Raw genomic sequence first — 13587 nt, 5'->3', positions numbered from 1 at the left:
GTCCTGGATCCCTAAGTGAACATAAATAAGTTCAGGAACATGTGAACACCTCAAATACTTCTCATTAAGTGAGTCAAATTCATCATATCAGGAGTCAACAGACACTGAAGTGAATAGCAAGAAACAAGTACAGTATACATACTGGTAAGAGGTAGAAACTGTCAGAATAAGTTAAAGTGGCTAACTGTGGAAGTAGAACTAGGGATGAAGTATACCACTCTACATACTGTGTTTCTTTACCATTTGCATGTATTGCTTTTACAATTAAAAACATTTTTTAAGACAAGACTTACTAAGAATAATAGAGAAAAGTAAATATGGGTATTAAAATGTAGCCTATTTCAAAAGAAACTGAACATGCCCCCTCCCAAAAACTGGGCAGAGAAAAATAATTTTTGTTTTTTAAAGTAAAAACAAACTTGCACAGTACAGGAAGGGGAAAAGCAGGTTTACAATTGTGAGTACACAAAACAGAGTTTATTTTTTAGTTATTAATTACTACAGGCCTGGTGCACGAAATTCATGCAATGGAAAAGGGGGGTCACCTCAGCCCAGCCTGCACCCTCTCCAATCCAGGACCCCTCAGGGGATGTCCAACTGCCGGACATCCCTCTCACAGTCCAGAACCACTGGCACCTAACTACTCATCTGCCTGCCTGCCTGCCTGATCACCCCTAACTGCCCACCCTGGTGCCCTGCCGGCCTGGCCACACCTCACTGCTGGTCCACACACACACACACACACACACACACACACACACACACACACACACACACACACACCCCGCCCGCCCCCCCCCCCCCCCCCCCCGTCCCGGGTCCCCAGCCTGTCTGGTCATCCCCAACAGGCCCCCCTGCTGGCTTGGTCACCCCACACAGCCTGTTCAGTCATTTGGTAGTCCCTCACTAACCCCCCTGCTGGCCTGGTTGCCCCACGCAGCCTGCTCTGTCATTTGGTCATTCCTCATTAATCCCACTGCTGGCCTGGTCAGCCCACACAGCCTGCATTCAGTCATCTGTCTGAACAGCCCCTGGCTTTTTATATATTAGGATTGTATTACTAGTGTCCCGGTGCATGGATTCGTGCACATTAAAAGGAAATTAATTAGAATAAATATTTTAGCCGAAACCGGTTTGGCTCAGTGGATAGAGCGTCGGCCTGCGGACTCAAGGGTCCCAGATTAGATTCCGGTCAAGGGCATGTACCTTGGTTGCGGGTACATCCCCAGTAGGGGGTGTGCAGGAGGCAGCTGATTGATGTTTCTCTCTCGTCGATGTTTCTCACTCTCTATCCCTCTCTCTTCCTCTCTGTAAAAAATCAATAAAATATATTTTTTTAAAAAGAATATATTAATATCACTACTCACCCTTTCTCCACAATAGAAGTGTCAACCAAATTCACAATCGACAATGACAGATTGAAACACATGTGCAACTGGCACTAGCGAGAGCTTTATATGTAACTCACATGCACAAGTCAATTAAGCAAACTTATTAAGTTTATAACATAGAAAGCTCTCGCTAGTGCCAATTGCACACGTGTTTCAATCTGTCATTGTCAATTGTGATTTTGGTATATATATATATATATGTGTGTGTGTGTGTGTGTGTGTGTATACATATATATATATATATATCACACAAACTTGATTAATTAGACCTGCTTTCTGATTTAGCTAAACTTTTTCCAGCCCAGTGAAGCACCCCAACTTCTCTTTCAGGTAATTGTCAGCATCACAGCAGTAAATATCATCACAAAGCAGATTATTATTGTAGATCACTCAGGGAGAACAAAGGGTAAAATATTTAACTGCAACAGTGTTTGACTATATTCTGTGCAGTGAGAAAACCTGAAGTCATTTTCAAGGTCCACCACTTCTTACTTCTTTTCAGTCTGGTCAAGTTTCTAAACTTTCTAAATCTGTTTCCTGGCTAATGAAAACAGGATTCTACCGAGTCTCCTATCTACCTACTCCAGGACTTCTGTGAGGATCAAATGAGGAATGTGAAAACACTTCACAGACATTTGGTTAAAGTATAAAATGTTTGCACCTGGTTATAAAGCAAGTTGTGTTCCTGGGCTGAAGACACTCCAAGGCAGACAGTCACTAAGAAGAGGAAGCCGGGCATTGCTATGTGATGTCATTACCCAACACCCACAGAGGCCGTTTTCGGGCTGGGCTGGGCTGTGGGCATTTAGAGCCATGGGGGTCTTGGCAACATTGGCCGCAATTTGGTGGGCTGCCACTCAAGGGTAGTGGCATGACTTAGATCCCACTTGGGGGAAGCCAAGTGTTGGTTTGTCAAAGCCAGGCCCGTGGTGTCATTCCTGTTTAATGGCCAGTGTGCATCACGGCAGCTCCTGCATTAAGCGTCGGCCCCTGGAGGCCTGTGAGCATCATAGGTACCAGTCAATGGTTAGACGGACACTTAGGCTTTTATATATATAGATTTTCCATATAAACAATTGTAAACGGCCGAGACCAGTTTGGCTCAATGGATAGAGCGTTGGCTTGGGGACTGAAGGATCCCGGGTTCGATTCCGGTCAAGGGCATGTACCTTGATTGCGGGCATATCCCCAGTAGGTAGGAGGTGTGCAAGAGGCAACTGATCGATGACTCTCTCTCATCGATGTTTCTAACTCTATCTCTCTCCCTTCCTCTCTGTACAAAATCAATAAAATATATTTTAAAAAAAAAAAAAAAACAATTGTAAACGTACTTTTAACCCATCCAGTATATGCTCAGGCTTTCAATATTCCATGCTGTCAAATGCCTCATCATTATAACAGTTATTCTGAAAAGAGTTAATGGGGAAATGACAACTTATACTATTTCTCAAACCAAAGATATATTCTTAAGAGTCCTCAAGTCCTCTATGAAAACCTCCAGATTCTGTTTGCATCTTTTTAGATTTTTTTTAATTTTTATTAATTTTTACAGAGAGGAAGAGGGAGAGCTAGAAACATCTATGAAAAAAAAAATCCATCAACTGCCTCCTGCATGTCTCCCCACCAGGCATATGCCCTGACTGGGAATCAAACTGCTGACCTCTTGGTACATGGATCAATGCTCAACCACTGAGCCATACCAGCCAGGTTTCTGTTTTCTTTCTTTTTTTTTTTTTTCTTTTTAAATATTTTTTTTTGATTTTTCAGAGAGGAATAAAGAGCTAGAAACATCAATGAGAGAGATACATCGATCAGCTGCCTCTTGCACACCCCCCACCAAGGATGTGCCCGCAACCAATGGACATGCCCTTGACTGGAATCGAACCTGGGTCCCTTCAGTCCCCAGACAGCACCTGCTGGAGGGACCCCCATCTCACTCTACAGATGCCCTTTGAGCCATGATGCCTGGGGAGGGACTGTGGGAAGTTGACTCCAGGGTGTGAATGGCCCCTCTCACCCAGTCCCACTCCACAGGCCAAATTCTAATTCGGTGGTCTGTGAGGTCTGAAAGGTTGATGACCACTGGTTTAAGAAAATGTTTGGAGCAGCAGTCACCAACCTATGGTCCTCGAACCACTGGTGGTCTACAAGGTCCGAAAGGTTGGCAACTGCTATTCTAATTAATTTCCTTTCAATGTGCATGAATCTGTGCACTGGGCCACTATTATCCCATAAGAACCCTCTGCTCAATAAAAATTTATTTCCAATCTAGCTGGTTTGGCTCAATGGATATAGAGCAGGCCTACGGACTAAAAGGTCCCAGGTTCAATTCCAGTCAAGGGCACATGTCAGGGTTGCAGATTCAATCCCTAATAGGGGATGTGCTGAAGGCAGCCAATCAATGATTCTCTCTCATCACTGATGTTTCTATCTCTCCCTCTCCCTTACTCTCTGAAATCAATGAAAAAACAATAAAATAAAATAAAAATAAAAATTTACTTCCAATATATATACCTCATTTCATTCCAACTCACCAACTTTGCTCAATCCATTTTCTTTTCCTGGGATATATTCCCCGTTCCAAGCTATTTAAAAAATCCTAAACTCCCTTAAAAACATAAAATTGTCTAAAATCTTTCTAACCCTTTTTCAAAATTCTAAAAACCTTTAATATCAGGACAACTAGCAATTCACTATTTTTTGCCTCATGACACAGCTTCTTTTATAACCTTAGTCATATAATTCTTGTAACTAATAAATTATGATAAGCTTCTATCTTAACTGAAAAAAAAAAAAAATGCTTCTTCAAAGGCAAGGACTTCTTTGCTAAGTTGCCACATAACCAAAAACATTGCTTTGAACATTGTACTTAATAATTATTTAAGAATTTCTATCCCATACAGATAGTAATCTGATTAAAGATTGCCTGGTTAGCCGAAGCCGGTTTGGCTCAGTGGTGGAGCATCGGTCTGCGGACTGAAAGGTCCCGGGTTCGATTCCGGTGAAGGGCATGTACCTTGGTTGCGGGCACATCCCCGGTGGGGGGTGTGCAAGAGGCAGCTGGTCGATGTTTCTCTCTCATCAATGTTTCTAGCTCTCTATCTCTCTCCCTTCCTCTCTGTAAAAAATCAATAAAATATATATTTTAAAAAAAAAAAAAAAAAAAAAAAAAAAAAAAAAAAAGGTTGCCTGGTTAAATCAGACAGCAAAAAGAACATAACACACATACACATAAACACACACACACACACAAAAGAGGAAGTAGAAGACACTAACACAGATTTCTAAAACTAGGATAACCATTTTAGAAAAAAAATATTAATAAAATTTACTTGTAATCATTAGTGTGCATTTCAAGGGGTCTTCTACATAGTAAGAACATGACTGAATGTCTCTACTATTTATATTTGACAATTTTTGAAACCAAATACGTTTTATCAAATAGATAATTCTGAAGGACAAGCAAAATAAAACTTGTGCTAAATATTTTACTAAAATAAAGACAATCATTATCGTAATAAAAAGGATATCAGCTTTAGCAAAGTCTCTTATCCCACACTGAGGTAATCCTGGTGTGTTCTGCATGTAGAAATCCAAGTAAAACCAATGGGCAAGTTCAATCTGAAAACATACTCGGATAGCATTGTCTCTTTCCTCGCTGGGAATATGCAAAATAAATCGGCTGTCAAAAACAAAAACATATACAAATTATGTACAAGCCAAAATGATTTATACTGCCTAACAAAAGAATGATATGCAAATTAACCATCACTCCACTACACCCACCAGCCAAGCCCACCAGCCAGAGTGAATATGCAAATAAACCCAACCAAGATGGCTACAGCCACAGAGAGCAGGAAGGAGGCTTGGGTTTCCCAGGCAACAGAAGAAGCCAAGCTTTCCCCCTGCCCTTGCAGACCTCAGCCTCCACTCCAGGCTACAAAGTTTCAATTATAGAAGGTAAACAAATCCAAACAGAAATGGCTGCCGGCCACAGAGCAGGGAGGCTTGGCTCTGCTCTAGGCTACAAAGTTTCAATTATAGAAGGTAAATAAATTCCAGATACCAGGGCCTCCGCTTGGCTCACCAGGGGGGCGTGGCCAGCCTGCAAACTACCAAAGACCCCTCGCTCAGGCTGCCCATCGCCCCAAGGTAACCGCTACCCTGATCCGGGACACCCTTCATGTCAAACCAGCTGGCCCCCACCCATGCACCAGGCCTCTATCCTATTTAATTAAAGAGTAATATGCAGATTGACCATCACTCCAACACACAATATGGCTGCCCCCGTATGGTCAAAGATCCTGCCCTATGTGAACACAATATGACTGCCACAAGATGGCCAGCAAGGGAGGGCAGTTAGGAGGCACCAGGCCTGCAAGGGAGGGCAGTTGGGAGGGACTAGGCCTGCAAGGGAGGGCAGTTGGAGATAGCAACCCTGCAGGGGAGAGCAGTTAGGGGTGACCAGGTCAGCAGAGGAGGGGAGTTGGGGGCAAACAGACTGGAAGAGGAGCAGTTAGACATCAATCAGGCTGGCATGGGAATGGTTAGTGGGTGATCAGGCAGGCAAGCAGTTGGGAGTCAGCAGTTCTGGCTTGTGAGAGGGATGTCTGACTGCCTGTTTAGGCTCAATCGGGTCTAAATGGGCAGTCGGACATCCCTCAAGGGATTCCAGATTGGAGAGGGTGCAGGCTGGACGGAGGGACACCCCCCAGCCCCTGTGCATAAATTTCGTGCACTGGGCCTCTAGTTTTCACATATTTAACTGCTTCATCACTGACCCATCACCAGAGAAAAGGGACCAAGAATGAAGTGCTGATCAAGAAAGCAAAATTTGGGGAAATTACTATAGAGAAGATGAGTATGGAAAAAACAGCTGATTTATTTTTTTTAAGAGGCCATTTACATTCTATGCACAAATATAGGGATAAACTAAAGGCTCAGTAACAATGAATTAAAGGTGAACAAGAAAACCTTCACTAGGATTTTCTCCCATGTCTAGTAACATATTCTAAGAACATATGCAAATGTATTCATACAATCAAACAAAAAAGATCACAGATGCTTAACCTTCACATTTAAAGTATTACAAAAAAAATACTACAGAAATCAATACTCTGTTGTTCTTTAATAGACTACACACATCCCAAAGAGCCTCATCTGCAGAACCTAGTTCAAACTTTCACTGAGGAGCTTCCAATGTCAGTCACTATCTTTGGGTCTTTCCTTATGGGGCTAGTCAGATGCCTGGAGAAGAACCTTCCAATCTCTTACCTGGAAGGTAAAGGCCAAGCTGTCATATTCTGGGAGCTGAGCTGGCGGAAAGGGGCAGAGGGCTGTCAGTATGTATACAAGATATATAAATTCACTTCTACCATTTTTCAGTAGACTGGCACTACTATAGTAGTCTCGCATTCTGATCTATCAGGTCTGCTAAGTCATATACCACTTTCCCTTTTGCTTTATCATTTCCAAAGGTTGTTGCTCACCTCTTCACCCATTCTTACTTTCCTTGTGGATTTACACATTTAAAAAACAAAACAGCCCAGCCTATGTGGCTCAGAAGTTGAGCTTTGACCTATGAACCAGGAGGTCATGGCTCAATTCCTGATGAGGGCACATGACCAGGTTGTGGGCTCAATCCCCAGTAGGGGGTGTGCAGGAGGCAGCCAATCAATGGTTCTCTCTCATCATTGATGTTTCTATCTCATTCTCACTCTCCCTTCCTCTCTGAAATCAAATATGTATTTTTTTTAAACTTTACTGTTTTAGTGAGATGTTTGTGTTCAATCTACTATCTTTAACTAGAAATTCCCACTTCAACAAACTTCTAGGAGATCCTAACCCAGTGGGGTCAGCAAACCATGGATCCCAAGCCACATGCAGCTCTTTGGCCCCTTGATTTCTAGCAAAGGCCAGCTTAGGAGTATCCTAATTAAGTGAATAAGAATGTACCTACCTTTATAGTTTAAGTTTAAAAATTTTGGCTCTCAAAATAAATTTTAATCGTACTGTTGATATTTGGTTCTATTGACTAATGAGTTTGCCGACCACTGTAGTAAGAAAATGCCTAAAGACAAAGAGAAATCCAATCCCAACCCAGAAAAGAAAGGCCCAAGTGAAGGAAGGTAAGCAGAAGGATGAGCATAAGAAATAGGACAAAAAGGGGGCAGGAGGAAGAGGACAGCAAGTTCTATTTATGTAGCGTTTATACCACTTTTACTCCTTTTCAGAAGTTTTTCCTGCAAAGGATTGGAAAATAGGGAACACCAGAGGCTGCTTTGTAACTTTAGCAGATAGGTTTGGGTATTGGCACCCCAAAGCAAAACTCACACACCTGGTTCTCAAGAGCCCTCCAGGATAAGAGTCAGCTTTCTATCTACTCACATTAACAGAAGCCTCCCCTCTACTATCTCATCTTACCATAAATATGAAAAGGCAACCAAGAATCACTCAACATATAAGGAAAACCTGGGCCGTGCCAAAGAAAAAATTAAATAAATTTAAAAGCTGGTTTCCTAAAACCTTGTTACCCTAAACCTAACCTAACCCCTAGCACCTAACCCTGGACCTGGTGGGAACATGAAGTGTGAAAGGGGAAACATTTTAATCATAGGTTATTAGGTTACTTCCTAATGACCTCCCTCAAAGGAAATTACAATGTGCACCAGCAAAATAAGAATGAAAACCAAGAAAGCATAAAACATGAGATTCTAGAGAAAATAGGGACAACCAGGGAGAGCGATAGAAGGGAATTTTAGAACACTAGCTGTATGGCAAGTGAACCAGTCCAGATTGGACTAGGAGAGTGGAAGTCTCCAAGAGGGGAACGCTGGAGGAAAAAGGACTTCTGTATGATTGAGGATGTGACTGAGGATATAATAAAGGAGCAGATGGGAGAAGGTGGAAGGAGAGCTAAAAACTTTGGATATGTACATAACTGTCTAACCACTATGCTGTACATTTGAAACTAATACATAGTAATATTGAATGTAAAACTGTAATTGAAAAATAAAATAAATAAAACCTTGGAGGTACTGGGTGAGAGGGGTAAATATATATTGGGTCGGCAACTAAGTAATTGCGGGTTCCACACATATATGGCTTCAGTTGAATTTTTAGGTTTGCAGACGTAGTACAAATGTAAAACACATTTTGTTATTTGATAGTTGGCTATTCAGCTGTTAATCAGTACAAAAAGTTTTTTGATCTGTTTTGTAGTTTTCGTTTGGCGTTCGTTGAAAAATGGAAAATCAAAAGGAACATTTTCGTCATATTTTGCTTTTTTATTTCCGCAAAGGGAAAAACGTATCGCAAGCTCATAAAAAGTTATGTGCTGTTTATGGTGACGAAGCCTTAAAAGAACGGCAGTGTCAAAATTGGTTTGCCAAATTTCGTTCTGGTGATTTTTCACTCAAAGATGAAAAACGCTCTGGTTGTCCAGTTGAAGTTGATGACGCCCTAATCAAAGCAATAATCAATTCGGACTGTCACAGTACAACATGTGAGATTGCAGAGAAGCTTCATGTATCACATACATGCATTGAAAATCACTTAAAACAACTTGGCTATGTTCAAAAACTCGATACATGGGTTCCTCACGAACTGAAAGAATCACAGTTAACGCAACGCATTAGCAGCTGCGATTTGCTAAAGAAACGTAATGAAAATGATCCATTTTTAAAACGACTGATAATTGGCGATGAAAAATGGGTTGTTTACAACAATATCAAGCGGAAAAGATCATGGAGCAGGCCAGGTGAACCAACTCAAACAACATCAAAAGCTGATATTCATCAAAAGAAGGTTTTGTTATCAGTTTGGTGGGATTACAAAGGAATTGTCTACTTTGAACTCTTACCACCCAACCGAACGATCAATTCTGGTGTCTACATTAAACAACTAACGAAATTAAACAATGCAGTTGAAGAAAAGCGGCCCGAATTGACAAATCGAAAAGGTGTTGTATTCCATCATGACAATGCAAGGCCACACACATCTTTGGTCACTCGGCAAAAATTAATGGAGCTTGGTTGGGATGTTTTGCCACATCCACCATATAGTCCTGACCTTGCACCATCTGATTACTTTTTGTTTCGATCTTTACAAAACTCCTTGAATGGTAAAAATTTCAATAATGATGATGATGTCAAATCGTACCTGATTCAGTTTTTTGCTAATAAAAACCAGAAGTTTTTTGAACGTGGGATTATGATGCTGCCTGAAAGATGGCAAAATGTCATTGATCAAAATGGGCAATACATTACAGAATAAAGTTATTTAGTTCCATGAAAAAATTTTTTTAAAAATCCGCAAGTACTTAGTTGCCGACCCAATACAAAAGAATCAGCCCTAACCTGTTTGGCTCAATGGATAGAGCATCGGCCTGCGGACTGAAGGTCAAGAGCACGTACCTTGGTTGAGGGCACATCCCCAGCAGGAGATGTGCAGGAGGCAGCTGATCGATGTTTCTCTCTCATTAATGTTTCTAACTCTCCATTCCTCCCTCTTCCTCTCTGTAAAAAATCAATAAAATATATTTAAAAAAAAAAAAAAAGAATCAGTTCAAATATGAAGCAAAACACCAAAATTAAAACAGAAAGACACAAGAATAGCTACCCCGTTTCCCCGAAAATAAGACAGTGTCTTATATTAATTTTTGCTCCCAAAGATGCGCTAGGTCTTATTTTCAGGGGATATCTTATTTTTCCAAGTGCTAGGTCTTATTTTCGGAGGATGTCTTATTTTCGGGGAAACACGGTAGAAGGAATCAAGGAAAAAAAACTAAAGGGGAAAAAAGAGGAAAAAATCTAAAAGGCAGCATCATTTTGATCAATCTGTAAAATGTAAGAAAGGAAAATGCATTTGGACAATCAAAAGAGCCTTATCAAGGTCACATGACTGATGGAAAAGAAACAAAACAAGGTTTCCTGACAGAAAAGAAACAAGACCCTAGCCACTGTAGAATTGCCTTAACTGTGGAAAAACATGCACATGTTTTTCAAATGCTATTTATTACTGTTCAGCTTTTGCAATCAACCAATAGTAAAAAGTATAACAGACATCTAAGGTTACAAAATGAAATGTAAATATTACCTTTTTTTTTTAATTTTAGGCTCATCAGGAGAGAAGCTGAAGGGAATGGGAAATAAATGGAACATGTTCTTCTAGTCATTTATCCATACAGACAGACACCAAATGTGTGTTGTTTTCCTTTTCTTACAAAATTTGGGACTACATCCAAATCTATCATAATCATACCATTGCCACAGAAATACAGCGACAGTATTCATTAGTTGCAAAATTATTCTATTAATTACATGTGCCTTTCTTTTGTGAGGCTTAAAATGCTGTATCTGATTTTCTATTACATCTACCTGGTGTAGAAAAAAACAACACAAGCACCGTAAAGAAAAAGGCCTATTTCAAATCTTGATTTTCTGAAATAGGATGAACATGAGCTTGGGTAAATTACAACCTCCTGAGTCTATCAGGTGAAAATGGAAATAAATGCACCTACAAAGTAGGGTTGTTTGGGGGATTAAATAAAATGTTACGGGAGGACTCAGTACCTGGCACCTCGTAGTAACCTCATAAATCTTAGTTCTTTCCTACTTAAAAAAGAAGTGTGAATGCGAGACAACTCCTAAAAGGCAGACTTGTAGACACAAATACAGTAACTATAATGAAACAGGTATTTTGTCGGAGCTTTAACTCACTTGCAATTTAAAATAGTTCACAGCCCCCTTACACCTGGTCACAACTCGGGGTAGTACTGCACCAAAATTTTCACTTCGGGGAGGGGGGGGTAGGGTATGTATATTTTTAAGTTTATGTTACACGTTTGGCTCTCTGAAATCACAGCTGACAAAAGGGAAGCATGCAAGGCATTGCTCTGGTACAAGTACGCGGGGAGTTAAAACCCTGAAGTCGAGAACTTCCTTGAAGGATAAGTAAGGGGTGAAAAAGAAAACCAACTCTAGCCATTGTTTTCCTCTTCCCACTGTAAGTTTCGGGGGAACAAGAGTGATTCTTTATAGCAGTTTGCAGAACAATGTAGCAGGGAAAAGGGTACGTTTGAAAACTGCTCCCTGCGGAGGTCCGGGAGCCGGGACTCTAAGGTTTAAAGCCTCGGGGTCTCTCGGCAGAGACGGCGGGAGGGGGAAGGAAGGGGCGGGAAAAAACAGGGGCCCGAGAAGGGGGGGTGGGGGTGGGGGTAGAACAGCCCAAACCGCTACCGACCCAAGCTCCTGGGGAACTGAGAAAAGGAGGACATTCCGGGGCTCCGCGCCGGGGGGTGGAGGGGGGTGAGATCTAGGGAGGCCGAGGCTGTGGCGGAAAAAGAGGGGTGGTGTCGTCCGGGGGGGGGGGGGGGGTCCCCCAGGGAAAGGGCTCCACGGCGGGACCGGAAAGCGGGGGCCCGGCTGTGGGCGGGCGGGCGGGAGGCCTCCGCGGGCCTCGAACCCGAGAAAACCAGCGAGAGGACGAAGCGGGCCGGGACGGCGCGGGCGCCGCGGTACCTGCAGAGATCATCCAGGACGCCGCCGGGAATCTCCACCCGCTTCGTCTCCATGATGAGGACCCACCGCAGAAGCAGTGCATCCCGGCTCCGCGCGGCCGGGGACGAGGGGACGGCTCGGAGGCTCCGGCTGGCCGGAGAGCGGGCGGCGCGGCGGCGGCGCTCACGGGAACCAGAGCGGGGGAAGGGGCGACACCCGCTCACTTCCGTCCGGCGCCTTCAGCCCGAGACCCCCGAGGCTGGGCCGAGGCGGGGGGCGGAGCCCCTGGAGCCACGCCCCGGTCCTACTTGAACGGTCCAATGGGAAGCTGGACAATGGGGAGCCTGCGCGCGTAAGCCAATGAGACGTTTGCTTATTGATCCGTCGTCTCGAGCTGCTCAATTGCTGCTCAGTTGCTCCTCAGAAAGCCTACTTCCCGCCGCCTCAGACTGAGCTGGGGGTGGGTACGCGCATGCGCACCGAGCAGCTTTGCACTACCAGGAAGTCCAGGGCTCGGGGCTTCCCCCGGGGCCAGAGGCTATCTGCGGGGCTTGGGCGTGGTCCGCACGCCTTCCTGATTGAGAGCGGGCTGTACCTGGAGAGGGCGGGCCCCGCAGGGACTGTGAGCTCTGCGGGAGTGTGCATTCACACTCCTCTCATCAGATACCCTGCACACACACTCACCGCTGCCCCCACCAGTTTCGTGGTAGTTCACCTCTGACCCTGTTCGGGCACCAAGCTCCGAAGGTGAAGTCAAGGACTTTATCCCAGTGTGGGACACACAGTGAACCTGAGCCCAGGAATCTGCATTCTACCTCTATACGCAGCACTCCAATCTGCTAGTCTCCTCATTCATTCCTCATCTTGCTTAATTATTCATTCCTCCTCTTTCTTAATTGACTCAAATTCATCTGAGATACCACCTCCTCTTTTTACATCAGACCCACAGGCCCACCTACACCTGCTAGGTCTCTAGTTGAGTCAGTTCCACTGTTTAATCTCCCATCCTTTCTGTTCATTTCTGTCAAAATGCCCACGTGCACATCAGATTCGCATTTCTCCTCACGAGTGCAAGAGCTGCCTAGCCAAGCACCTCTGCCTCCATTCTTGCCCAAGTTTTGTTTTTTTTGTTCAAATATAAAAAGGTTACTATCTATGATCAAACCCAAACTGTTAACATCTATTCTAGAGTCCCATTGCCATTTATCTTACTCTCCTGTTTTCCATATTTGTCCTTCTCCTACTTGTTGGAGAATTTCTTAAATTTATCTCCTAGCCACCTATACTATAGTAGAGTTTTTACTTTTCTAGAATTCTTTTATTTTTCAGATCTCTCTATTGTAGCATCATAGCCTTGCTTCATAGATTTCTTATCCTTGTGAAGATATTATTACATTTTAAAAGTTTTCTTCTTCCTAAATAGTACCAATATTCCTCTCAGCTGGAATTTTGCTAATAATTTGATCTCCATCTATCATGTTAGAAATTTTCTGGTGGTACTCAACTATAAAATAAGGTATACTTTATTTTCTTTTATTGCACTTTGTTTTATTGCGATTCACAGGTGTTGCATATTTTTACAAATTGAAGACAAGACTATCCTCACCAGAAAAGAGATTATGCCTCACTTTATTACAATATTCCCTTTATTGCAGTGGTCTGAAACCAAAACCAGAATATCTTTGAAGTATTCTTGT

At 42.9% G+C, this 13587-nt stretch overlaps 1 protein-coding gene across 2 annotated transcripts in view; it reads right to left on the bottom strand.

Annotated features, from left to right (window-relative positions):
• The window catches only part of DCP2 (decapping mRNA 2), a 38791-nt gene extending 26506 nt beyond the window's left edge, over window positions 1–12285 (bottom strand). For both annotated transcript variants that reach the window (XR_014794940.1, XM_084882840.1), the window contains exons 1-2: window positions 11912–12285; window positions 4922–5073 (exon numbers count right to left, since the gene is read on the bottom strand). Coding sequence is in view for 1 of the 2 variants with exons in the window: in XM_084882840.1 (XP_084738966.1) it covers window positions 4922–5073; window positions 11912–11964 (205 nt within the window). In the remaining variant the exon portion in view is untranslated. The remainder of the gene's footprint in view (window positions 1–4921; window positions 5074–11911) is intronic.
• Between the last annotated feature and the right edge of the window lie 1302 nt (window positions 12286–13587).

Source organism: Pipistrellus hanaki, assembly GCF_964339955.1.
Source record: "Pipistrellus hanaki genome assembly, chromosome: 4".
Classification (NCBI taxonomy): domain Eukaryota; kingdom Metazoa; phylum Chordata; class Mammalia; order Chiroptera; family Vespertilionidae; genus Pipistrellus; species Pipistrellus hanaki.
This window is presented reverse-complemented; position numbering and strand designations above follow the sequence as displayed.